This window comes from Lissotriton helveticus, chromosome 12 (assembly GCF_964261635.1).
Source record: "Lissotriton helveticus chromosome 12, aLisHel1.1, whole genome shotgun sequence".
In the NCBI taxonomy this organism is placed as follows: Eukaryota; Metazoa; Chordata; class Amphibia; order Caudata; family Salamandridae; genus Lissotriton; species Lissotriton helveticus.
Window position 1 is genome coordinate 17,230,902 of NC_136073.1, and position 25,689 is coordinate 17,256,590.

A 25,689-nucleotide genomic window follows, 5' to 3' on the forward strand; every position below is an offset into this window, starting at 1 on the left:
CCACCTAGGCCGCTGTACCTTTGACTCGGACACTGCTATAAATTAATGGGAAGTGTACGTTATATCTTTTGTAATGCTTCCTTTCGCTACATACGCACAATCTGTATCACAAGTCCCCATAAAAGTACCAATCCACCGGGTCACTGGTGCACAACACCCGACTACTCCCCGTAGAGGCTGTGCTACAAATCCGCACTCTTCCAATCCAGCCGTCTCCCACGCTGCGCTTCAGCTAAAGCTCTGTGTAAATGGAACTATAGCACAATGTTTGTGTTTATTTGTAGTAAGCCTGTTGTGAAGCCCACATGTGAGATGCTGAACTGAAAGTCTTTGCAATCTTAATTCAGGTAAACACGCGTTTGACTTTTGATGTTTTTATTCTTTATATTGAGAATGTTTCTTGGCAGTGGCGAGCGAGTAGATGAGATTGTTACCCCTGAAGATGTATTTTTATTGCTTTGCAAAGTGGACAAGTATTTGTTCCACATACGCTTCATCGACTTTCTGCACCGTGTTATATGGAATGTATTTATGTTGTGCAATGTTTTTAATATTTTACTTTTGTATTTTTTGGTCCAAGATTGGAGACTTGCTGAGTTCTGCGGATCCCTGTGCCAAAGTGAGCCTGACCGTCGCCTGCCCGGAGTTTGGAGACTGGAAGGACTATGATCGAAACCAGCACAACCTCCAGGACTTCATTGAGCTGAAGTTTAACCCTCCTCCTGTTCTGCCTGAGATGGAGGGGCTCCAGGAGTTCTCGGAGTACCTGTCTGAATCTCTGGAGCCCCAGTCCCTCTTTGAGATGCTGGAGCCCCCTCCCAACGTGGGATTTTTGAAGATGACCAAACCGTGCTGCTACATCCTTCCCGGTGGGCGAGGGGATTCCACCTTCTTTGCTGTAAATGGATTCAATGTTTTAATCAATGGCGGGTCCAGTCCCAAGCCTGCCTTTTGGAAGTTTGTGCGACACTTGGAGCGGCTCGATTCGATCTTAGTCACCCACGTTGGAACAGACAGCTTACGAGGTGTTAACAGTTTGCTCCAGAGGAAGATCGCTGAGCTCGAGGAAGATCCCTCTCGGGGCTCTCAGAGCAATGAGGACTGGATGAAGAATTTGATCTCCCCCGAACTTGGTGTCATGTTCCTTAATGTCCCTGAGAATTTGAAAAATGTGGAAGAAAGTTCAGATGTTTTGAAAAGTTGTGATGAAGTTCGCCTAACGTTACAGTACCTTGATAAACTGGGCATGAAGGCTGAGCCGATCATACGGGCTCACAGTGCAGTGGCGGAGCCAGTGATCTTGTTACAAAAGATGGGGGTTGGAAGACTGGAAATGTATGTATTGAACCCAGTGCAAGGCAGCAAGGAGCTGGAAAGGTTCATGCAGCAGTGGAGTGGTAATGGTGTGTCTGAAGGGCAGGAACTCCCTTTACAGTGCTTGACTTCCGCCTGTGTGCTCCTAGTCTGGCACCCAGCGAGCCCAACTCAGCAAATTATCAGAGTTTTGTTCCCAGGGTGCACCCCCCAAAACAAGATCCTTGAAGGCCTTGAGAAATTGAAGCATTTAGAATTCTTGAAGTATCCCGTGGTGGCTCGAAGAGACCTAGATGCTCTGGAATCTGTGGCCGGAGAGAGGCACCTGAAACCGAAGAGGACCGACAGTAAGGAGAGCCTCAAGTCTGCCTCGAAACTAAGTCTCGTAGAGAACCGCACTGCAGCGTCTAAAGAGAAGCCGGCCAAAGTGGAGAGGAAAGATGTGAAAACTCCAGCCAAAGAGAGGGCCAAAGGAATGACAAACGGTACTATGAAGGAAAATGTTGTTCATACAGGGGCGAGCGAGAAGGCGAAAGATGCCAAGCTTAATCCAGACACTACACTAGAAAAGTCTAGGCTGGACGTCCGCCCAAAACTCTCCAAAGAGAAGCTAGTGGCTAAGAAGGAAGAGAAGAAGGAAGTGAAAAAGGAGGAGAAGCCCGTAAAGAAAGAAAGCAGTCTAGATGCCAAACGAGAAACTAAGAAGGAGTCCAAGATGGACCTAAAGAAAGACATCAAGCCACAGGCAAAGGATACTACTATGGAAAAAACCAAAGACGACTCCAAGAAAGTTGGTAAACCCTCTGCTAGGGACTCGAAAAAGCCTTTCTCTGCTGCTCCAAGTGACTCAAAATTGACACCTGCAAAAACTGGAGCCCTAAAAAACTATCCCTCGCTTAAAAAAGAAGTTACACCAGCAGCAAAGGCGGCCGGAACAACAAAATCCAAGCCACAAAAGAGAGGGGATCCTCCTCTGCCACCCTTAAATGCCAAAGAGCAGGGAGGGGAGGGTGCCACTTCTGCCACATCATCCCCGGAGGACATGACTGGTGCTTGGGAGATGCTGAAAGAGGAGGAGGAGGGAGCACTAACTGCAGCGCCTGATGTAAAGAAAACAAGTGAGGAATCCCCGGATGAAGGGATCGCCACTACAGAAAGCGAGGCCGAGCATTCGCCCCAAGACAATGGTCAATCTGAACATACGAAAGAAGAGGCTTCGGGTAGTCATGGTGCCCTTGATGGTGACATCTGTGTCCAGAATGGCAATGAAGAAATGGAAAGCCCAGACCGGTTTAGACATTTGGAACTCAGTCCTCCTAAAGCCCTCTGTCCCCCTTCCCCCTTAGCAAAGACGCCTAGAAGAGATCGAGCTGTGAGCTTGGATCTGACCCCACCCACTCTCGGATCCCTGGAAAGCATGAAAGTTGGAATGCTGAATACTTTCCAAGACGTTGCTGATGACTTGTATGGGAGCTCAGAGGAGAAGACTGTGGAAATGGTTTCCTCAACAGGCTCTTGCTTGGTGAGTGCCGGACACACACCCTTTCATCAGTCTCCCACAGACCATTTTGCACAGGAAAAAAAACATTGCTCATTGTATAAGGATGACCTCACTCAGGACCTCTGTAAAACTTCAGAGAATGGTGGTGTCTTTGGTGGCCCCAAGTCTTCTCGGGACAGCTCGGTCTCTTCTCAAGGTAAGCAAGCGGGATGTCTCTTATTGAGTCCGTTCAGAGATGACATGCCCGATATATCTCCGACCATTACAACTCCTTCACTTCCTGCAGAAGTTGGCTCGCCGCACTCTACTGAAGTGGACGAGTCTTTGTCTGTATCCTTTGAGCAGGTCCTTCCACCTGTGAGTGAATCCTCCCTAGAAGATGGAAGTGGGCCTCACTCAGATGGTGTCACACCAGAGCAGGAGGCCATGGCCAGTAAGAGCGGGATGACGTTGCCAATACGATCCTCTCACGGTGCCGCTGGTGATGGCGATGGCTTGGATGTGCCTCTTTTGCACAGAGTGCGGCCTCGCTCCAACTCTCCCCATGAAGTTGACCTGTGCCTAGTATCGCCTTGTGAGTTTGAACACCCAAAGTCTGAAATCTCTCCTTCTGTGAACTTGAGTCCCCGGGATCAGTCTAATGACAGTGACCTCTCTCAGGAGTTGGCCAAGCCTTTGGAAGAAAGTAAGGGGCAAAAGACTTCTGTGAGTAAAAGGCAGCAAGGCGATGAAACCCCTCCAACTTCGGTGAGCGAGTCTCTGCCCACCATATCGGATTCAGATATTCCTCCTGGAACGGAGGATTGCCCATCGATCACAGCTGATGCAGGATTGGACTCTGATGAGGAGTCTGATAACCTGCTCAAGTCCTCCTCCGGCAGGTCTCAAGACCCACCGCCAGCACCCATGAAGGATCCTCTCCCGCTGCCTCCACAGCCTGGAATCTGCATGGTGGATCCTGACGCACTACAAACCGAGCAGGCAAAAAATGTGAAGACGGATGCAGGGAAAAAACCAGCATCCAAACCTTCATCCGCCACTCTGCCCAAAACTGATCACTCCAAACAATCAGCTGGCAACAAAAGTAAACCTCTACAAACTCCACTCCGAGAAGCGGGTGACCGGTCCTCTAGGCTGTCCCTTGGTGGTAAAGCTGAGCACCCAGAGAAGACTCCTCGACTGAATGCCGATCCCAAGACCCAGCCTATTGCTAGGAATGCAAGCAAGGCTGGTGGCGCTAAATCGTCCCCTACTCCTGGACGTCCACTTTCTGCAGGTAAATGCCATTTATTTTGAATGTTTTATAGAGCGTGAACCAGATCCTCGCGGATATCAGAGCGCTTTACACACAGGTTATACAGACAACCTAAATCATTTAACATAACATTTTGTGCAAAGATGAGCAAAACGGTGTAAGACAATGTGTACCCATAGTCAAGGCAAAGGCAACAGAGGTGCCCAGGTGGTCTAGCTGACCATTGTCATAAATGGAATACTGGTGATTCTCAAGATTTCCTTAGCCTATATTCATGTGAATTTTGCCTAAAGAATCGATTTTACTTCTTTTTTGAAGGATGCCGTGGATGAGAGAAGTCTGGTTTCTGGATGGAGTGCTTTCCAGATCCTGGGCGCCATCCCTGAGAAGGACTGTTAATGTTTTTTTTCTTGTTGAATGTTTGTGGTTTTAGTAGGAGATTTGCTGCGCTTCTTGTGGATCTAGAGCCACCCGAGATTGTCAATTCCTGAGCGAGGTAACTGGGCGAGTTGTGATGTATGGCCTTATGCGTCATGCACGCAATTTTCAGGTGTATTCTAGCTTCGTATGGCAGCCAGTTCAAGGATTTAAAGTCTGGAGAGATGTGGGAGTTTCTTTTAGAGCCAGTGATGGGTCTCGCCGCAGCATTAATAGAGGCTCTTAGGAGTGCGGTTGTCGATTTGGGGAGGCCACAGAGAGCGACACTTCCATAATCTACTCGAGGGATAACTAGAGCTTGGACTGCGGTCCTGAAGTCATTGGCGGGCAGGAAGGGTTTCAGCTTCCTCAATGTATTGATCTGGAAATTTGCTCCCTTAGTTGCATTATTAATATGATTCTGCATATTGAGATTGCAGTCGAGGGTTATGCCTAATGATTTCACTGAGTCCACAATGGTTGGTTGAACGTTGAATGCAGTAAGATGTTTGAGCCAATCCTGTATGATGGGGACTTTGGCGGATGGTGCTATTAGGAGGAATTCGGTTTTTAGAGCGTTCAGATTGAGATGATTCTCTGCCAGCCATGTCTGTGTGTTCCTAAGCATTGTGTTGAGTAGTTTGATGTCTTCCGGGGTGTGTATTTTAAGGTAGAGTTGGGTATCGTCTGCGTACACATGAAATTGCCCGTTAGATGCTTGCAGCAGTGCGGTGAGTGGTTCCAATACTAAATTGAACAATGTCGGGGATAGGGAGGATCCTTGTGGAACGGATGTTGACAGGGTATTGTTAATCTTGAATTTTAGTGTCCGGTTATGAAGAAAGGAGGTAAACCACTTGAGCACTGTTCCTGATAGACCCATTCTGTGATTAAACAGATCTAAAGGTGGTACCATCTGTTTTTAGTACTCGCTTTAACCACGTTCTTGCTACTTCTGGATTGAGACTTCTTTCTTAAAGTACCAACTGTTGATTGTATAATATTGCTGAAAGGTGTGTGCCATGGACCGAATTTGAGGGGTGGGGTGGTGATCACTTAGCTGATGCACACTGTAATGGAAAAACACTCTGTGAAACCACTGCAGGGCTGGTAACTCCAAATACTTCACATTTTAAAAGCAGGTAGACCGCTGTGTAGTACGTGAGGTTATAGATAAGCCTGCCAATAATTGTTGAGCTTGGTCTTTTGCAAGTTATTTTTCAGAGGAAGTCTTTCGAGTCATGAGATGCACTGTGACCCCACTTTCGGCCCACAATGCGAATGGGCACGGACTGAATCTCAGACTGTGCCCCCTCCACCCCACCATCTGGTTCACACATACAAAGCGAGAGCTCCGTAGTTGCTTCTTGCATTTTTTTTTATTATTTTTTTTTACCCAACATGATTCAACTTTGATAGCACTGCTTTTGGAAGTCCACATATGATGACTTTGTTGCTCCGCTTCACTGTACTGCTTCAGAGGACTTGCAAATACAGCTCAACGCCTTGGACACTGGGAGCCTTCCAATGCCCATCAGACCATAGACGCCGGCAAATGTAGGTTGTAAAGGAGTGATGGAATGGACACTCCTCCAGTATTGCCCCAGTGCAATTTAAAGTGTCTGGGGTTGGATCACCATGTCTGAAGTCTGTGCCTGTCACCTATTAGTGACTCCTTCAATCCGGTGACTCCTGCAATCCGTTCTGGCTCACCTTCCTCTCCAAAATTAACTGGACTCCTCTGAGTGTACCTTCAGTCATTCTCTGAGACACTGGACATCTTTGAAGAATTCCACTTTGGCACCAAAGCAGGTGATGATGCATGCCTATCCAGCGTGCAGGCAGCGCAGAGTCCACTAAGGGATGATCGCACACCTGTTTCTGATGCAAGCAGTCAATATGACGGCATTGATAGGCTACCAGCCCATAGACGCTGGCCCACCGATGAAACCACCCCAGACAACATGCTTGATTTAGCATCTTTGGCCTCAAATCTGAAGTCCACCTGCATCTCCTCAATTAGTTGCCACTCTTTGGCCCCCAGGTTGTCAAAGATGAAAAGGAACAGAGATTGCCAAGTCTGGGTGCTCTGCAAACTTCAACTACACGAGGTCCCTTTTGTAAAAACAGCCCATGGAGTCAAGGCTACACACCAGATTAGACAGTCTTCCCAAAGACCGCAGCACACTTTTCACCTGCATGCTGGCAGGGGGTTTTCCCTGTGGTCCATACACAGAAAATCACAAAGGAAGGGTAAGTAGCACTTGAAAAAAAAAAAAAGCTTTCACCGCTAAGCAGTGATTCGTCCCACATTCTTTCCCACAAAACCACGTCACCTGGGGAGAATACAAGATTTGCTCTCTCCCTGGAAATACATCACATAAAACCTGTGGGTTTCAGCTGTTCCCCGGGGCTACTGTCTAGAATGTCTCACAACATATTCCATCATTGGACTCTGCAGACCCGTCCGCAGCAGGACCCTTCGCCGCCTTGAGGAAGCGGTAGAAGCACTATTTTGCAAAGGGGACAAACAGCGCCTCCACACCAAGGGAAAGGGCATCTATTATTATTGACTTTATAATTTCCAAAAAGGACTGCGCCCTGCGGGCCTATCCGGGACCTCCAGCCCGTAAACGAATACGTGCTGTTGGAACATTTGTATGACGACTTTCCTGTGCTCCGACAGTTATTTCTTGACCGTGCTCAACCTCAAAAACACCACCTTCCACATATCTATCCTCCCTGCCCATCACCAGAACCTGCGCTTTGTGGTAAGTTGACATCACTACCAATGCAAAGTACTTCCTTTCGTGGTAGCACGACTCAAGTTTGTTCGCCAAGTACCCAGCATCGGTTACTTCCCACCTACAATTGGCTGATCACGAGTGGCAGGAGGCATCCATGCCTAGCCCACCCTGGAGCAGTGGCTTTCATGCTCCAGAGTTTGGTATTCATCATAAATGCCCCCAAGTCCCTTCTACAACTTGGATAGATCCAAGTTTATCCGGATTCTGTGTCTTTCCAGCTACAGGGAAAGCCAGACCCAGCCAACAATGAGTATTGGTGTTCCAGTAGCCTCTCAGCCAGCCCAGTCCACTCCCGTACAGAATCTGCTGTTCCACCAGGGCTGATGGCCTTGTGGGTCTGGCGTACCCCACACCAAGCTTCACATTCACCCCATTTATAAGAATGTCTCATGAGGCCATGTTCAGTGTACAGTAAAGGCCAGCACTCGCTGATCTGCATTGGTGGAACAGCAACAACTTGCTGCGGAGCAGTCCTTTCTCAGACCCTATTCCACGTGCAACAATGACCATGGACGCCCCTCTCACCGGCTGGGGCGCACATCTTAACTCCATAACCGTGCCTGGGGTGTGGACTGCGCAGCACAAGGGCCTCCCCATCAGTTACTTTCACTTGCTTGCTATACGCTTCGCCCTTTGAGATCATTCGAGGGAATGTAGGCCTCTGCAAGATGGACAACCTGACGGCCATGCACTATTTACAGAAACCGGGCAGCACGCATGCTTCCTGGTCAACGTCTTTGCAGACAAGCTCGGAAGGATGCATCAACCAGTCCGCGAGTGGGAACTCCACCTGCACGTCCTACAAAAGGCCTTCTAGCATTGGGGTACTCCACAAATTGACCTGTTGGCCACCCTGAAAATGCACAATGCTTAAATTTCACCTCTCGTGTCTACAGACAGTGGGCAGTACACTGTGGATGAACTGGTCCGGTATATTTTGCCTCCTCATCCACTTCTCTCGTATGTGGGGATGGAAAGGAGACTGACGTCTGATGCTCAGTCTGGTGGCTCCCTCTTCGGCCAGGCAGCCGTGGTACTTCAAATTCATCCTGAAAATATCCCATCAGTTCTCACAAATTGCTGCCACTTAAGCAGCACTTTCTCAGACAAGGCCAGATGAAACACCCCGGCTGCGGCCCGCTCGACCTAGCAAAGCAGTTCATGACCCTTTTGTGGGAAGTACATAGGTCTCTCATACGAGCCTGTAATGTGGGACACTAGGGAAGGCTGTCCTCTACGGCATTTCCAAAAACCAAGGCCCCCTAAAGGCTAATGGGTGGGACTTCGTCTGCTATGTTACACCTGCAGAAGTCACGCCTCTCCTACACCTAACCACTGTAGCAAGTTACGTGTGACACATGGAAGATTCATACCTCTTTAGGGTCCTAGCCGTCCAGGGTTTCATGGGCAGTCTGAAGAGTGTCAGGCCTTCTTGAACACCTGCCCCTTTGTGGGACTTGAATGTAGATCTTGCGATTCTCATGGGGTCACCCTTTGAACTTTTACACTCGTATCCTTTACACTTCTCCTCTTAGTACAGGGTTGCTTTAGGATGGGCCTTAACTTGGGTGAAACGCATGAGCAAACTGCAAGCGCTCCCCTTACAAGAACTATTCATTCAGTTTCACCACGGTAAGGTTGTTCTCAGGACCAGTCCTAAGTGCCTCCCCATGATGGTCTCCCCTTTTCACCCCAATCAGACTATGGAGCTCCCGCCTTCTTTCACAACCAGGTTGTTGCGGAAAGAGATCCACTCGTGTAGCTGTTAAGAGCTACTTTGTATTACAGTGCAGGGCCCAAGCCCTTTTGTAGTCTGACCAGCTATTGACTTTGTGAAACCTCACACGGGTCATCCAGTCTCAAAGCATGGGGAGCAAGGTATGGTAGAGCAAAAGCTTCCAAACTTGCTGCATACCCTAGAAGCCCCCGCTTGTGGCCTGCAGTGCTGTGGATTCAGGTGCGCTCGCCCGTCTCCCCAGAAGCCTGGAATGACCGCATTTCTCTTGTTTATTGCGGTTTACACTTCATAATACACGTGGTGCACCGCGCTAAACTTGCTCCGCGCTCCACACACGCTGGCGCCTACTATACAAGAGCACAACCCGTGCCCATGAATGTTGTGGAACAGAGGAGTCCGGGGTCCTTTCCTGACTCGAAAGGTTTCTTTAAAGAGGAACAGTTTGCGAACGCCTGCCGCTGCCAGTAGATGGCAGGAGCACACCGAGCACGGATCCACCTCTCTGCATGTTCACTCGGATGATTACACGTGAAGTATGATGTATATGTTTTTCGAAAGGCTGGGTGAGGAGAGCTCTCCTGAGCGCTCGTGTAATCCTCTAGCGCCACCTGATGGCCAGTTTGGGGATAAACCTTCTAACCTCCGGAGAAGCATTAGTGTTTCCATTGCTGTCACCCTTTATTGATTCTCATATTCATGTATTTTATTTTCTGTCTTATACAACACAGCGGAACAGGAGTGTTTACAAGGAATATATGACGTTACAACGAATTCCGTTGCAACGCATGCCTTTACCACGCATGCGTTACAACGGAATTCGTTTACCACGCATAACATTTACCACAATTACTAGCGTGGTGACGTCATACGTCGTCAAGAGAAAGCAGAAGTTTATTTTCCGTTTTCTCTTAACACCTTAGGAGCTTCGTAAATATACCTCCCCAGTGCTGCGCTGTCCATTATCCAGTGCTCAATGGACGTCCAACGGTCGCACGCAGCACTGGGGAGGTAGTGCCCATGACGACCGTTGGCCGACGGCAGCACTGAAAGGGTTAAACGACGCTGATACCCGACGTGACTTCAGGTGAGTTTCTTTTTTGGGGGGGGAGACCCCCCCCAAGCCCACCTTTTTATTACTTTTTACCTTTACCACATATACCTTTACTACAAAACTCGTAGTAAAGGTATGCGTGGTAAAGGCTTTCGTGTTAACCACGCATGCGTTGTACTGCATGCGTGGTTAACGATTTCGTTGTAAAGGCTTCGTTGTAATGGCCGTTTCCCGTTTACAAGTAGGCTGAGCATCAGTTTACGTGATGGTGCATTTGCACATGATCCCAATATTGCATTATTCGGCCTCTTGCTCATGCATGTTGGTGACAAGAGATTGGCACAGTAGCTGGCCTGCAAAAAGACAAAGAACCAGGTTCCAACAGGTACATGGTTACAGATGGTCCCTTAGTACGGCCACGGTCCCGGATAGCTGGAAGCTTGCAGTGGTCGTACCTTTGCTAAAGAAAGCTACTCTGGACCCTATATGCCCGGCAAATTATCGGCCATTTTCGCTGCTGCCTTTCCCTGTAAAGATATTGGAGAAATTGGTCACTAAATCTCTCTCTAGTTTTCTTGAAACTAATGCCTGTCTGGATGTGGCTCAGTTTGGCTTCAGGCCGGCTCATGGCACGGAGTCTGCGCTGGTGGTTGTTCTTGACGATCTGCGTTCGCGGGTCGACATGGGACGAGCGGCGTTTCTAGTGCTGCTCGGCATGTCGGCCGCGTTCGACACGGTCAACCATGCCATGTTAATTAGCAGACTTCAGAAGATCGGGGTAGCCGGCCTGGCCATAGATTGGTTGGCCTCTTACCTTCAAAATAGGCAACAGGCGGTGGCTCTGCCGCCCTTCCGATCTAGCACTAGAAGGGTGGGACAAAGGGTCCCTCAGGGCTCGGCGATCAGCCCTATTTTATTCAATTTGTACCTCCGCCCGCTGATCCGGTTGATCGAGTCTTTCGGCATTACGGTCATCAATTATGCCGATGACACACAGCTTATTTTTTCCTTTGAAGGTAGTGATGTGGTCTCCAAGGAGACTTCATCACTGCATGACAGCCACGGCGGACTGGCTACGCCGAAACTCTCTCCAATTTAATGGGTCAAAAACAGAGGTGCTTAATTGCTCACTGGACCGTACGCCTCGTCCTCTGCCTGAGGAGTTCTGGCCTACGTCCACTCCGGGCATGGTTGCCGCAGCAGTTCTGCCCGTAATCTGGGCGTTATGTTTTGTCCAAATCTACAGCCTGACGCTTTTGTTAATAAGACTACCGCAACATGTATGATGCTGCTTCGATCTTTGCGGAAAGTTCTTCCTTTGCTCCCTCTTTCTGCCAGACCTGAAGTAGTGCGCAGTATCATCCTCAGTAGGCTTGACTACTGTAATGCGCTGCTTCTGGGTGCTCCAAACATCCTGATTAAAAAGCTGCAACGCGTCCAGAATATGGCAGCTAAGCTGGCACTTTCTCGAACTCTCTCAGCCTCCTCCTCTTTGGCACTAAAGGACCTCCATTGGCTGCCGGTTCAGCAGCGGATCGGTTTTAAAGCCTCCTGCATAGTTTTCAGGGTCCTCCATGGATTGGGGCCTGTGCTATTGCAGGACCTCTTCTCTTGGTATTCAGCAGCTAGAACTTTGAGGTCCTCTTCAGCATTTCTGGTAACCGTTCCCAGAATTCAAAGGGTGAGGATGGGTGGCCGCTCTTTCGGCTTCACCGCTGCCAAGCTTTGGAATTCTCTGCCACTCTCTTTGAGGAGCTTGAAGGATCTGCCCTCCTTTAAAAAAGGACTTAAATGCCATCTTTTCCCTAGGGCTGTGTAATGGCGCTTCGTGCAGGTATATACAGGGTCAAAGCGCCAGGATACCCTCTGGGTGACACTCTGCGCTCTACAAGTATTGCGTTACATACATACATACGGTGGTATGAGCTGTGCATGCCTACAGTACAGTGGACAACCTGTCTCTGGATACCCCGAGCTAATGATCTATTGAAGTAGGGATCTTTTTAATGGCCTCAAATGTTACCGGGGCGCGAAGAGGCTGGCAGCAATTGCGTGTATGCTTTGTGATATAAGGTCTTTAAGCCAATTGGCAAGTTTAGTTATCTGTCCCCGCCCACAGTGCGTAGCCGCATGTTTCCTGATTAGTAATGCTAGTTTGAGTGTACGCGTTGCAGTGTTAATGTTAGACTGTGGAGCAAATAAGATGTGCCAAGGAGTTGGCAGTTGTAGAAATATGGCCATATCATGCGTGCTGCACAGCATAGATGCACATGGGATGGGTTAGCAGAATGTTTATTAGGTAGAAAGTGGGTAGTTTGTGATGGATTGAGTGGTCATTAAAATTTCTCCCAGAAGGTCGGATAATTGCTTGAAGCCTTGTGGTGTCTCCAGTGCTTGTGTGCTTGTGCCATTTTATTCAGTTGTTAAACTGCTTGTAACTCCTTTCAGCTTCCTCTGGCAGCAAGTCAGTGGTGCCTCCCAGCCCACCGCCAGGACCCCCGGTGTATGTGGATCTGGCCTACATCCCCAGTGGATTCAGCGTCCAGACTGTGCAGGAGGAGTTCTTCAGGCGAGTTCGGGCCTCGTCCTACGTGATCAGTGGAGACGACGAGCTGAAGGAAAGCGCTACGCGACCTCTCCTAGATGCGCTCCTGACGGCCAAGGGACTCTGGGGTCTGGAGATGCACGTGAGTTTTCCTTAGCCGTACACTAACCCTGTGTGACCGTGCAGAGACCTGGCCGTGTCGATCTCTCGCGAATGAGCAGGTAAAAGGTTTGGGCTTAGTTAGATCGAAGGCAGATTTTGAAGACCAATTTTAGTGACCAGGTAAACTCGTCCTGGACCTTCCAAAAGAGCAATCGGTTAACCACTTCTAAGAGTGGGTAACTTCGAGTAAGCAGACTGGTAGAGCTGGCTACTCCATTCTTTTAGCCGTAACCAGACCCAACGTAGAATTCTACATGACTGCTGTAGGCGTGCTTCAAAAGGAAGCTTTCCTTCTCCAAAGGCCATCGGAAAGCATTTGTAGAGCTGCAACATTGTGTTCTTTGCAGTGTTTTGATGCACTGTTGCAAGTGATAGCCATGGTGCACGGATGGTACAGGCATTGCTTCTCAACTAGTTTCAGACGTGACAACCCCAGTTTTAACCCTTCGGGTTCTTTGGGGGCTGAAACCATACTGTCTGCTGCCCCTAGAGGTTGAGGGTTGACTTGGGCTGTACATCTAAATGGAACAATTGAAGTTTGCATCCGAACAATCTAAAGGTTGAAGAATTGTAGGGTCTAACTGAGGGGATGTTTCAGACTGAGGCGACCCTCTGCATTTTTATTTATTTTATTTTTAACAGCGCTTAACTTTTTGTGGAGTTTAGTATAGTGCGGTATGCTGTGTTTCGGCTGCACCAAAGTCTTTACTTACAGCTATAATGTGGCAGTGCACATGCAAATCTAGAATGGCTATCCTGGTCTGTTGCTCCACGCTAGCCGAAAGAAGCCAACTTTAATTGCAATTATTTGTATTTTCTGCCATGTCCTCCCATCTTTGCAAATGCAGACCGATCCCTGCTTAACCCCCTTCTAAAACCCTGGCCATGGTTGGCAACGCAAATGCCAACTTGGCCACTTTATAGGCCAGTAGCTCAAAGCCTCGCTGCCGCCCCCACTTTCTTCTTTGAGAACTAAATGGGCTGGCTTCTCCCGTACCAACCTAGAAGGCTCCCAGCCCCATACTTCTCACATTGATAAGGTGTATTCAGAGAGGGCACATACGACCTCTGATTACACCATGTCTTTTCTTGTGTTCTTGCAAGAATGGTGTAACGCCAACAATTGCCATAGCATTGCAGGGTCTGGATGGGTTTTCGCCTAATCGTTTCCTATCCTCTGTAGTGCTGTCCCTCTGGAGTTCTAACCAGCACAACCTTTGTGGTGTTTGGAGAACAGGCAGAAGACTTAAAAAAAAAATACTTTACTTCTCACAGCAAAGACTAAATGTGTGTTTCACAAACTGCACCAAAGCCCCCTCTCCCAAGTTTTGGTAAATCCGTGGCATGTAAACTTTGTAACCAACTGATTCTTGGCACCACAGGGGCTTACTTTCTGCCTCCCATGGTCTGAAATCCTCCAGTGAGTGGAGATGCAAGAGCAGGGACACTAGTAAGAAAGTTACTCCACCAGCTCTTCTTTACTGCATGCAGGTCTATCTACGTAGAGCTTGTTACTGCTACCTGTACCAAGGCCTCCTTAGAGCCGGTTAGTGTTCAATGCCTGCATGTGCACGTTGTTTGCTGTGTTGAGACTCCCTCTGCTTATGTTAATGCTGCATGAATGTAATGTGTATCCACAGAACAGCGTTGCCGCTCTAAGCCAAGGCGTGTATGTTAGTGTAGAGCAGTAATTCTCCCGCCCTCTGACTATGCATCACCAGACAACCTGCTAATAGTCCATGTCTGGACAAATCCTTGTTGTGTGTTGGTGCAGGGACTGGCCTTTAGAGGTGGGTGGGGGGGGTTGCTTGTGCCCTTCTTTTTGTTATATATTTTATGCACTTGGCAGAGGTGCTGTTGGAAGAAGTATAAAGAAAGTTTGACAGCTGAGCTTTGACTTTGATGAAGAACTTATACAGTGTTTTTATTTTTTTAGGTCAACCTGATTCCCACCTATGAATCGGACGTTTTGCAAACCTGGTACCTGGAAACGCTTAAACTGCAGAAAGAGCTTGACATTCATCTATTGGCCAGCAACAATACGGTGGTTATGTTAGATGAGGTTTTCCCTGCATGTAAAGTGGAGTTCTGAAACCGTGCTTACTCGGCTGTGGTGGAACACTGCTCCTCTTCAGAGTGAAGAACCAGGCAAACGTTAACCTTTTTCAGCTACCACCATCTCAGCGAGTTCCAGCAAGTCGCAAAAGAGTAAAGGCGAGACCCTTGGAACATGAGCATTTCACATGGCTTATGCCATGGCTTCCCTGTGCCATCACACTAAATGCGACCGAGCTGGTTGCCTGCGATCAGGCCACCTGGTGAACTCTTGGACTGCGTGCATTGACAGTGAGGGGGTCCATCGATGTCTTAGGGGGGACTCTGTGTCATCTTGTACTTATAACTCCCTGTCGTGTTTATTCGGAGGTAGAGCCACTGCTCGACTTGTGCTGTGGTGTTCTGCTGGACCAGTTGTTCGTAGCTGTCTGTATTGCACATGCACGTCTCTGCTGCACTTCTGCAGATGTCACTTGCGCGGTTTTTAATGACACCGGTCACCAGCCTTTCTGCCGAAGGCTGATCAGTATATGACGTTAGTAGATTCTCTGTACTAGACACTATGATGTTTGTTGTACGGATCTGTCACATTCACTCCAAAGCTTCAGTCAAACAAGCGGTCTTTCTGAAGTGATGTTTCTGATTTCTTAAATTTCGTATGCGTGAGGGCAGGTGGCAGAGACTTGGGCGCCGGACTGCAGAGGTCATTCTGGTAACTTGGTTATCACTGATTGCTTTGCATTTGGAGTGGCGGTGCTTAAAGCTGCATGGCCTTTCATACTGTGGTGCTTTGTTGTAGACCCTTCAATCACATAAGTAAAATCCACGTTTCCTTTCATCTGGGATTTAGTTTCTGTGGTTAGAGGCGCTACAAACCTCCCCTGCCCGCTCCACACTCTCCCCTCTGCTCCGCCGCTCTCTATGGGGCATCAGATTGGTTTTGACTAGATGGGCTTGGGCTGGTACCTTGCTCTCTGCTCCAAGATGGTGACCCGTTAATTTCTGTCCAGTGCAGTTTGCTGCAGTTGTTGATCTTGCTAGGAGTCTGGGGCCAAGAATTGAATCGAAGCAAAAGCGTCTCGCCCATCACTAGGCGCTGCAGACCAGGGTGCATGCTGCTTGCTCTGCCCACTCCAGTAAGCCCTTGACCTTGAAGAATGTTCTGCAATCTGGCACCTTTTGGTTTTTATGAAGTTTACATCCCACTTTGTGCGAGGCTGTCTCTGCATTATGCACTCCATTGCACTCCTGCATCTCTTGAAGCACTTCCTATACCATGTTTACATTTGTTTTTCTTTAAATATTCCTCTCCCCTTGCAGTTGAACATTTGGCTTGGCATTTTACCTCTTGTAGGCGCTTTGTTTGGGGGCGTGCTCTTGTACTTCAAGCCAGGCAATGGCATGAGAAGGTCTCGGTCCGTATTCATCAGATTTCACTGTAAATTGGCTGGAAGGGCGTGTTACTGACTTGAAATATCGGAGTGGTTGCAGCTCAAGGTGGTTCAGATTGTCCACCGAGAGACGTTTTGATTTCGAGATTTGGCTTTGGCCCTCTTCTCTCAAATTTCAAATCTTCAAGAGATATATTTGAGTTTTGAATTGAAGGTGCCGCTGGTGTGGCAATGTCCATATGCATTTTCGGTAGGTGAATCGTGAGATGCTCCTCCTGTCGTCATGCTGAGTTTGTCACTTTAGCTGCGTCTCATTCTGTACGGAGACTCATGGTAATGCTATATGTTTTTGATGAGAAGTGCTGGGTGTTTTCTTAAAGGTACAGTCCAGCCTTGTCCTCCAGGGTGCATCTTCTCCCAGCATCTTGTGGAAGAGGGGTCTCGTGTTGAGTGTTGGATGTATGGTAATGGTAGCACTGGTGCTTGATGGGCACGAGGCAGTCTGTCTGATTAGACGTGGAAGTCTGGTGAGAATATTGGGGAACCTTTGGTGGTGCAGTATGTTCGCCCCGCTCTCCCTTTTTAGTAGTACTCCTCTTACTTCCATGTTCCCTGCTAACTGGAAAAGTATTATGCTGCACGCTAGTGTTTTTCGTTGGGTTTCACACCCAGTCTTTAAATGAGCACAAAAGATGGCCAGACTGGGGCGGCATATAGACCATCAAACTTTTACAAAGTCCTCAACTTCCTGATTTTTCAGTTGACCTATTGGCTGAAATGCCTTTCAGATGGTTTGCAGAATACTTCTGGACGACGGTTATGTTTTATTGACCGCACTTGTCCTTCGATGCTTTATTGTTGCATGCGGCCTCCTGCAGTGGTAGGGGTTGCTGCCAATGTCATGGTCTCCCTCTTGTTGAGCAGCTCTAGCTTAGGCTTTGTTTGAGTTTGAACTCTTGGGAAGCTGCACGTAGCAGCTGCGTTACTGTTCAGCGTGTGGCACCCCTCAGTCCTGCAACCGCCCTCACTTGGAGGGAGCTTTAGGTGGTGGAGGGGTAAGATGGAGGCTCCGCGGATTTTACAACGGTAACCACGTATGATATTGAAAACACGGCACAGTGGTGGAGAGGTTGATGTGCAGTGACTTATTGAAGGTTGGATAAAGTTTGGAAGGCACTGGGTCTCGACTACCTTTTAAAGGCTTTTGATGCCTGGCACCACCACTTTGGCACTCTACCCACTTTTCTTAGCTCGGTGTTGAGTACAAGGTTTGTGCTCTGGATTTTGTTCCAGTGTCTGGTAGCTGTCAGGGCTCTGGAGTCTTCTTGTGAACTAGAAAAAAAATGTAGTTGGTTAAGAATTTTTGCACTTTGTTTCAGATTGTATTAGATTTATTTAAAAGCACTTAGCATAGAATTTGAGGGCGCTTCATACCTCAAATCTTTGCTAACAGCTTGTTAAACTGCATCAGCCGAAAATATTGCGCAGCCTTTAATCATTTGTCAAAATGTAAAATACGGCATGCCCATTAGTTAGCACCCCTCTTGAGGGGCATGGTTATAAATCATGTGGTGCAACTAGATTCCGTGATCTCCTTCATCGCTGCCTACTTCATGGGTGCTTTTTCGGCCTTTTAAAAATATTGAAGTAGTTTTTATTGCTGGTCCGAGCCCTTAACTACTCTTAATAGTAAAATGTCTAGAAGTAATGCTTTTATTGGACTCGTTGAAGTGGCATTTTTGCAATTGGTCATATCCGGTGTAAAGATTTGCCATAATTGTTTTTCATGTTGGAACATGGTGCGAGCTGCCCTGTGAAAAGTAGGTTAGGGAGGCAGTGGACATGTTGAAGTTCACTGGAGATCGATCACCAACTCCAGCCATGCAGGTGTGCACACCTACCTCGTCCGTAGAGAACAATAGTAGCATCGTAAACACGAAGCCTACCAAAGAATCCAGGGCCCATCAGTTGATGGAACCTGTAGGTACCTCTGCACTCCTTACAACTTGGTTTACAAAGTCACATTACTACATTCTCACCCCCTCCCTTTTTTTGTGTTCAAAATTTCCTACTACAGCAGATGGTGAGGGCCTACAGATGTCTCTGCGTATTCCAAAGGGTTGGTACTTTAATGTATTAGTTGTCTCCACTTCTTTGGCATAATAGGACGCATAACCTTTGTCCATCTAGCCTGTGATTGAGTGGCCTGTGTAACGTAGGCGTCTTGCTGAATCTGTGGCTGTGTTCGAAGCTTGTGCCTCACGGGAGAAAGCTTTGCTGGTGTTTCTTGAATTATGTGGTTTGTACATGGAATGGGACCACAAATGGTTGTGGAAGCATTGGACTGTTGAGACTTGAAGAAGTGGTCAAGAAAAACTGTTCCCTTTTTTTGTGTGTTTTTCTGTTTATGGAGCTGTGCCAATTGACCATTTTTTTCAGCATCCCAAAAAACTGTTTAGGTTTAGAGCAGTTGGGTGTAGACCTACTTTGACAGGTGACGCACGCTTGTAACCTCTCCCACCACTTCCCCACCACACTGCTGATGTGTTTTACGAGTGAAGACTTCCTTAGCGCTGCCAGTGCGGACGAAGGCCTGTGGTGATTGCTAATTCATCTGCCGTTTTCTAATTTGTGCCTAAGAGCTTTCACAATCTCCACTTATTTTATCATGCACACTCCAGTGCTTAGCTCTAAACCAACTGTGACTGTTTTGTTGCAGTACGGTGTCTGATGTGTGGCCCATTTGAGGGATATGGACACAAGGCAGTGAACTACATAGTTGTACCATCTGCAGAAACTTGCACTGATTATTGCCAGACTCTGCTGGTATGGAGTACTTTTTGTTGTCAAATACATGGAGCTGGCAAATTAAAAGTATAAGGGACTGCTGCCCTTATAAGCCCTTGGATCAGAAATTGGTCCTCTGCAGAGGACTTCTGCCATGGAAATGATTGTGCAGTCTTGCGCTCACCTTCTGCTTGTTGTCTTTCTGTTTGTAGCAGAAATATCTCCTGTTCACTTTTCACACATTCACAGGGGGCCATTGAACATAAAGAAGGTGCTCCTCTGTTAGGTAGAGTCTGACCTCCGTGTGTGTATGTACGGCTTTCATTCTGGACCGGTGGCGTCCTTTGGCCTCAGTGTTGCCATATCCAAGCTCAACATGAATCCGGATTGTTGCGAGGAGGGGGTAAGAAAGAAGCCAGTTCTGTTTTTTCTTTAACACTAATCACTTCGTTTGTAAATGAAGAGAAATGCTTTTTCCTTGTTTACACTTAATAAAGAAATAAAGTTGTTTTCTTATTTTATTGCAAGTAACCTTCCCTTTACAGGGACATTGCGTATTTATGTGCACTCGCCAGGTGGGAGCTGTTCAGCAGTTCACCGCTGTCTGGAACAGGCCCGATCTTTTGCGAAGGAAGGCGAGATTGACTGAAGAAACATTGTCTTATTGGACATGCAGTTTGGCTGCAGTCATTGAACTTTGTAACAGATGTATAATAAAGAGTGAAATTACATAAGTTATATATCACCCTCCCTGTGTCTCTAATGTTTCTTTTAATCCTTCTTTTAATTGTTGACTGATTCTATTGAAAGCTCTGGAGTGAAATGGTGTTTCTGTTTACTGATTATATAAAGTGTTTTGAATCCTTTAAACTGAGCTTAAAGGTTGTGGCTTTATGCCTTGAAATGGCACTACCGATGTGATGAAGTACACCTTTTTAAAATTCTATGGTTTACTATAAACATAAACCCAGTTAAAGGTCATGTAGTTCCACAGCCCAAAGCAATGTACAGGTTCTTCATAACAAAAGTAAGCCTCGCTTTTCAGGAAGATATTTCAGAAGAGAATAGAATTTTTCTAGTTGTGTTAAAAGGTTTGACGCCATTCCACCACTACTGTTGCAGTTTATCTGCGTTCCGACTCTGGCCAAGACCTCTACACACAGGCATTGCCTCTGGAGCAGGAACCAAAGACCGCAGGAGGAGGCCACTGCAGACCCCCGCACCTTGAGATGGGCGATTAGTTGCGCTCTATAAGAACCCCGATTGATGCCAGGTACGACTATAGGGCAGACCAACAGGGTGAAGCTCTTCAAGAACGTACCCTATTAAGGCTTCTTTCCCCGATGGCACTGCAACTTCTTATGGTGTACTTAATAGTGACCGCGGATACCCTCAATGTGCCAATGCAAGAGGATAAGAAAACCGAGCAGTTAATTTTTCAGCAACGTTAAAGTTCCCAGAACTGTGAAGATCCGGAGAAAACCAGGGTTGCTTCAGCAAGCGTTGAGAAGTCCAGTCTGGCCCAAGACCCGCTGGTCTTCCTGGGACGTGTGCACACAGACACCCTAGTTGTGCACATAGTAAGGAAGAAAACACTTAAGCAATGTCCAGGGGAATACACCACCCCCTGGTCAGGAGAGCGAGAAAACAGTGCTTGGGTAGTGAGTTGCCTTAGACACATCCATAGTGGTGCATTGCAAATTCATTGGCTGTGTTGGCATGGTATGACTATTGCCTTTGGGAGGGATGGAACTGCTTCCCAGAGCTGCTTGCTAGAAGAGCAGAGGTTATTGTAGGGGAGAGCGAAGTAATCTCTACTGCTAGCATTCACCGCGTCCTTGATGCAGTGGATACTGCCTTAAGACGTGTCACCACAGGTGAGTAATGATAACTTAGAAAAAATGAAATAAAAAGGATATTTTTTGAATGAAATAAAAAAGAATATTAGTATTTCTGTCACCAATATCATGTGATTAATTAGCAATACAAATGTGATAAAAGTTGTGTGTGTTAGTGAGACTCAGGAGGTACATCTGCGGGCAAACCCTTAGGTTTGGTCATGAAGCCCTCACACACCAACCTAGTTGGTGTCATGCTTCATCATCGGGCCCACCACAGTGACACCGAATGTGTCCCGGGTGTGCTGCGACTCCAGATTACTGAGGAGCTGGTATGCTTGCTGAGTGTGCAGTGATAGTGAGAATGAACGTGAAAGGTTAAAAGCTATACAGGTGGTCCCAGTTCCCGAGGGTGAAAGGTAAATTTTAATATCTGGGCCCCTGTTAGCAAGATAAAAAGGCTGTGGACGATGTGGAGTGTATTAAGAGCTCCTACGTCCTTGTGGTCTACATGTTTCAGCCAGGCCTTTTGATTAAAACTGGCTTTCCTCAGGACCAATGAGTATGTGTGGGTGACAATAAACTATATTAAGTGACAATGTGTGGTAAAAAGTGTCGCACTCGCTAAGGTGCTTGTAAGAGGGGGATTCCCTCTACTTTACTGTACATAGAACATAGAGACAATACAGACATACATGGGAGAACCAGTGAGAATGGTATTTACCAAAACACAACATTTGGCCGACTTCTAGTGTGCGTGAGCTAGCTAACTGTTGCTTTTTAATCATCCCTTGTCCCAAATGGGCCATTACCCTTCGGTTACAACTTCCCCATTGCGCATGCACTAGTGTGCAGATGTCGCTACTATTGTTGTCTATCGTCTCCTTACCCCCAATGGGCCATTACACATTGGTCCCATGACACCTGCCACTATTCTTCTACACATCTCCAATGCGCATGCGCAAATATGTAGAGATCTGCAGTACACGCATGCGCTGGAACCGATCACCGCGCATGCGCAACGCGAGTGCCACTGTCTCCTTGCACACGCGCACTTAGAGCCAGCGCGACCGCACCCTCTTCCCCTTTTCCAGGTGCAACCAATTGAACCAGCTATTTAAGCCCATGCCTGAGCCATGCAAAGTTCACTCGGGACACTGGAGCAGGACGATAGGTCGCAGGAGCACGCTGATCGGAAATACCGTGAGTAAACGAGTGATCTCTACACGACGCTCTGGGTAAGCAGCATTTTCTCCCCACAGGTACCATCCTAACTCTGACCTTTTACAACGTTTAGGGTCTTCTTCCCCTCCCTGCCAAGTGACCCATGAGGCTTTAACAGCAAGTAGCAAGTGTGAGGAATTATGTACCATACTTACCTGTACCTCACGCTATGCTTGTTTCGCTGTGTAGCCCACCACCGCCACTGCGTTTAAAACTTTACCGCCATATTTCACTTCAGCCATGGAAAACGCTCATGGCCACGTTATCTGCCGCTCTAGGTCGCTCACGCACACTAGAAGTCGGCCAAATGTTGTGTTTTGGTAAATACCATTCTCACTGGTTCTCCCATGTATGTCTGTATTGTCTCTATGTTCTATGTACAGTAAAGTAGAGGGAATCCCCCTCTTACACGTACAGCACCTTAGCGAGTGCGACACTTTTTACCACACATTGTCACTTAATATAGTTTGTCACCCACACATACTCATTGGTCCTGAGGAAAGCCAGTTTTAATCAAAAGGCCTGGCTGAAACATGTAGACCACAAGGACGTAGGAGCTCTTAATACACTCCACATCGTCCACAGCCTTTTTATCTTGCTAACAGGGGCCCAGATATTAAAATTTACCTTTCACCCTCGGGAACTGGGACCACCTGTATAGCTTTTAACCTTTCACGTTCATTCTCACTATCACTGCACACTCAGCAAGCATACCAGCTCCTCAGTAATCTGGAGTCGCAGCACACCCGGGACACATTGGGTGTCACTGTGGTGGGCCCGATGATGAAGCATGACACCAACTAGGTTGGTGTGTGAGGGCTTCATGACCAAACCTAAGGGTTTGCCAACAGATGTACCTCCTGAGTCTCACTAACACAACCTAGCTAGTCCTATATTGATATTTCTACATATAATCAGGGGACCCGGACTAGCTTACCTAGTCCTCTCTCTCCCTTTTGATTTGCTGATAAAAGTTGTGTGGCCATTGAGGGAAACTTGCTTTGCTCTTTGTGCCACTCAATCTCTACGCATGGAGGTGGAGACTGGACAGGTTCGGGTAGAGGACTGTCCCCTGCTGCTCCTACAGAAGGTCCTCCTAAAGAGGCAGACTAATCAGGGGATCAACTCACATGCTGAGTAGCTCTGGATACCAGTATCTTTGTGCCCAGTCCGGAGCCACAAGAATGACTTGGGCCCGGTCGCACCTGATCTTCTTCAGCACTCTGGGCGGAAGTGGTATAGGCGGAAAGGTGTACAATAGACCGCAGCTCCACCCGTGACAAAAAGTGTCTCCGAGCGAGTGCCGCCTTGGAAATTCCAACGCGCAGAACTGATGACATTGGGCGTTCTCTTCTGTGGCGAATAGATCTAACCAAGGCTCTCCCCACTGCTGAAACAGACCTTGCGCCACGTCAGAGTTCAGATGCCATTCGTGATCCATCATGCACTGGCGGCTGAGTTCGTCTGCCCTGGCGTTCAGGGAACCTGCTAGGTGTTGAGCCACCAGGGTGACGCCGTGGTGTTCCAGCCACTGCCACAGGCGCAGAGCCTCCTGGCTAAGGGTCCACGACCCCACCCGCCCTATTTGTTGCAGTACCACATGACGGTGGTGTTGTCCGTGAACACTTGCACTACACTCCCCCGGACGGAAGGTAGGAATGCCTTCAGTGCAAGTCTGATCGCCCGCAGCTCCAGAAGGTTGATACGGAGCCAGGACTCTGCCGGAGACCATAGGCCTCTGATCTCCACCTCTCCCATGTACCCCCCCATCCCTCCCCAGCCCAGGAGGGACGCATCCGTCACTACTACATGCTCCGGTTGGGGTAGGGCGAGGGATCTGCCGCTGACCTAATCGCGGTCCGTGAACCACCAGCACCACTGCAACTGTCTCGCAGTGCCCTCCGAGATCAGGACGTGGTCGGACAGGTTGCCCTGATGCTGGGCCCACTGAAACTTCGGGTCCCACTGCAGAGCCCGCATCCGCCATCTGGTAGGATGCACCAGAAGGATGCAGGAGGCCATCAGCCCCAGGAGCCGCAAAACACACAAGATGAAGCCGCAGCATCAACCTGACCCGAGACTCTGGATAAAGGCTGAAAGATCGTAATCCGAGCCTGAATATCCTGAACCTGCTGTTCAGGAGGATAAACCCGAAACTGTACCGAATCTAGAACCGCTCCGATGAAGAGGAGCTTTTGAGAGTGACACAGGTGTGACTCCGGCACATGGATGGAGAACCCCAGCAGGTGCAGGTCGGCCGTAGTCTGGAGGTGGCTGACGACTGTCTGGGGCGAGCCCGCCTTCAACAACCAGTCGTCGAGATGGGGGAAGACTGACACCCCTAACCTGCGCAGATGAGCTGCGACCACTGCCATCAGTTTCGTGAACACCTGAGGGGTGCTGGTAAGGCCGAAGGGGAGCACGGTAAACTGAAAGTGCTTGTGGCCTACCGTGAACCGGCAGGACGGGAATGTGGAAAGGGGCGTCCTTCAAGTCCGACGCTACCATCCAGTCTCCGGGGTCTAGGGCAGCTAAGACCTGAGCCAAAGTCAGCATCTTGATCTTCTTCCGGAGGAAGCCGTTGACGTTCCGCAGGTCCAAGATAGGGCGTAGGCCCCCTTTGCCTTTCTTGGGCACCAGAAAGTAGTGGGAGTAAGAACCACACCCTACGTCTGGCCCAGGAACGCGCTCAATGGCCCCCTTGGCCAAGAGGGCCGTAACTTCCTCTTGCAGAAATTGGAAGTGATCCCCTGACACGCGGTGGCATGGCTGGAGGGGTCGCCTCGAAGGGGAGAGAGTAGCCCCTTCGGACGATTTGCAGCACCCACCTGTCTGATGTGAGTGTGTGCCAGTGGAGGAGGTGATGGTGAACCCTGCCCCCCACTGGCGTCAAATAGGCCTGAAAGCTCGGACTAGGAGGGCTTTGAGGCGGATGCTGCGGGGGTGGATGTGGACTGGCCCCGCTGTTGTCCCCTGGCACCGCCACAGCGGTTACCACGTCCGCCGCTTTGCTGGATGTTAGTCTGCAGCCCGTGGCTGGCAGAACGTGAAGGGGCACCCCTTCCTTGGCCATGAAAGGAGCGAAAGGCAGAAGTTTGCTGGCGCTTGCCTGACAGACCCAAGGACTAGGCTGTAGCCCTGGAGTCCTTGAAACGCTCAAGCGCACTGTCTGCCTTGTTGCCAAAGAGGCGACGGCCATCAAACGGCATGTCCATGAGGGAGTTCTGGACATCAGCTGAAAATTTGGCGGACCTCAGCCAGGCGTGGCGGTGAACAGCCACCGTCGTGGAAATCGCCCTGCCCAGCGAGTCCGTGGTATCCAGTTTATCGAATAGAGTACCGTGCTGCATCTCGCCCTTCCGCAAGGATTTGTGCGAGTTTTACCCGGGCCTCCGGGCAATTTGGCAGCACGTGCGCGACCGTGTCCCACAGAGAGTGGGTAAAACGGTCCAAAAGGCAAGCGGTGTTGACCGACCGCAACCCCAAACTAAGTGAGAAGAACAGCTTCTTACTGAACTGCTCATACCTTTTGGATTACCGATCAGGTGGAGCAGTCGGGAATGCGGTCTGGGAGCTAGAGGCCTGGATAACCAGGCTCTCGGAG

General features: G+C 48.6%; 1 protein-coding gene across 1 annotated transcript in view; it reads left to right on the forward strand.

Annotated features, from left to right (window-relative positions):
- MAP1S (microtubule associated protein 1S) overlaps positions 1–19,768 on the forward strand; it is a 70,751-nt gene extending 50,983 nt beyond the window's left edge. Inside the window, exons 5-7 of the mRNA XM_078669293.1 lie at positions 581–4,091; positions 12,532–12,770; positions 14,727–19,768. Coding sequence (XP_078525419.1) covers positions 581–4,091; positions 12,532–12,770; positions 14,727–14,882 — 3,906 coding nt within the window. The 3' untranslated portion in view covers positions 14,883–19,768. The remainder of the gene's footprint in view (positions 1–580; positions 4,092–12,531; positions 12,771–14,726) is intronic.
- Positions 19,769–25,689: the final 5,921 nt, after the last annotated feature.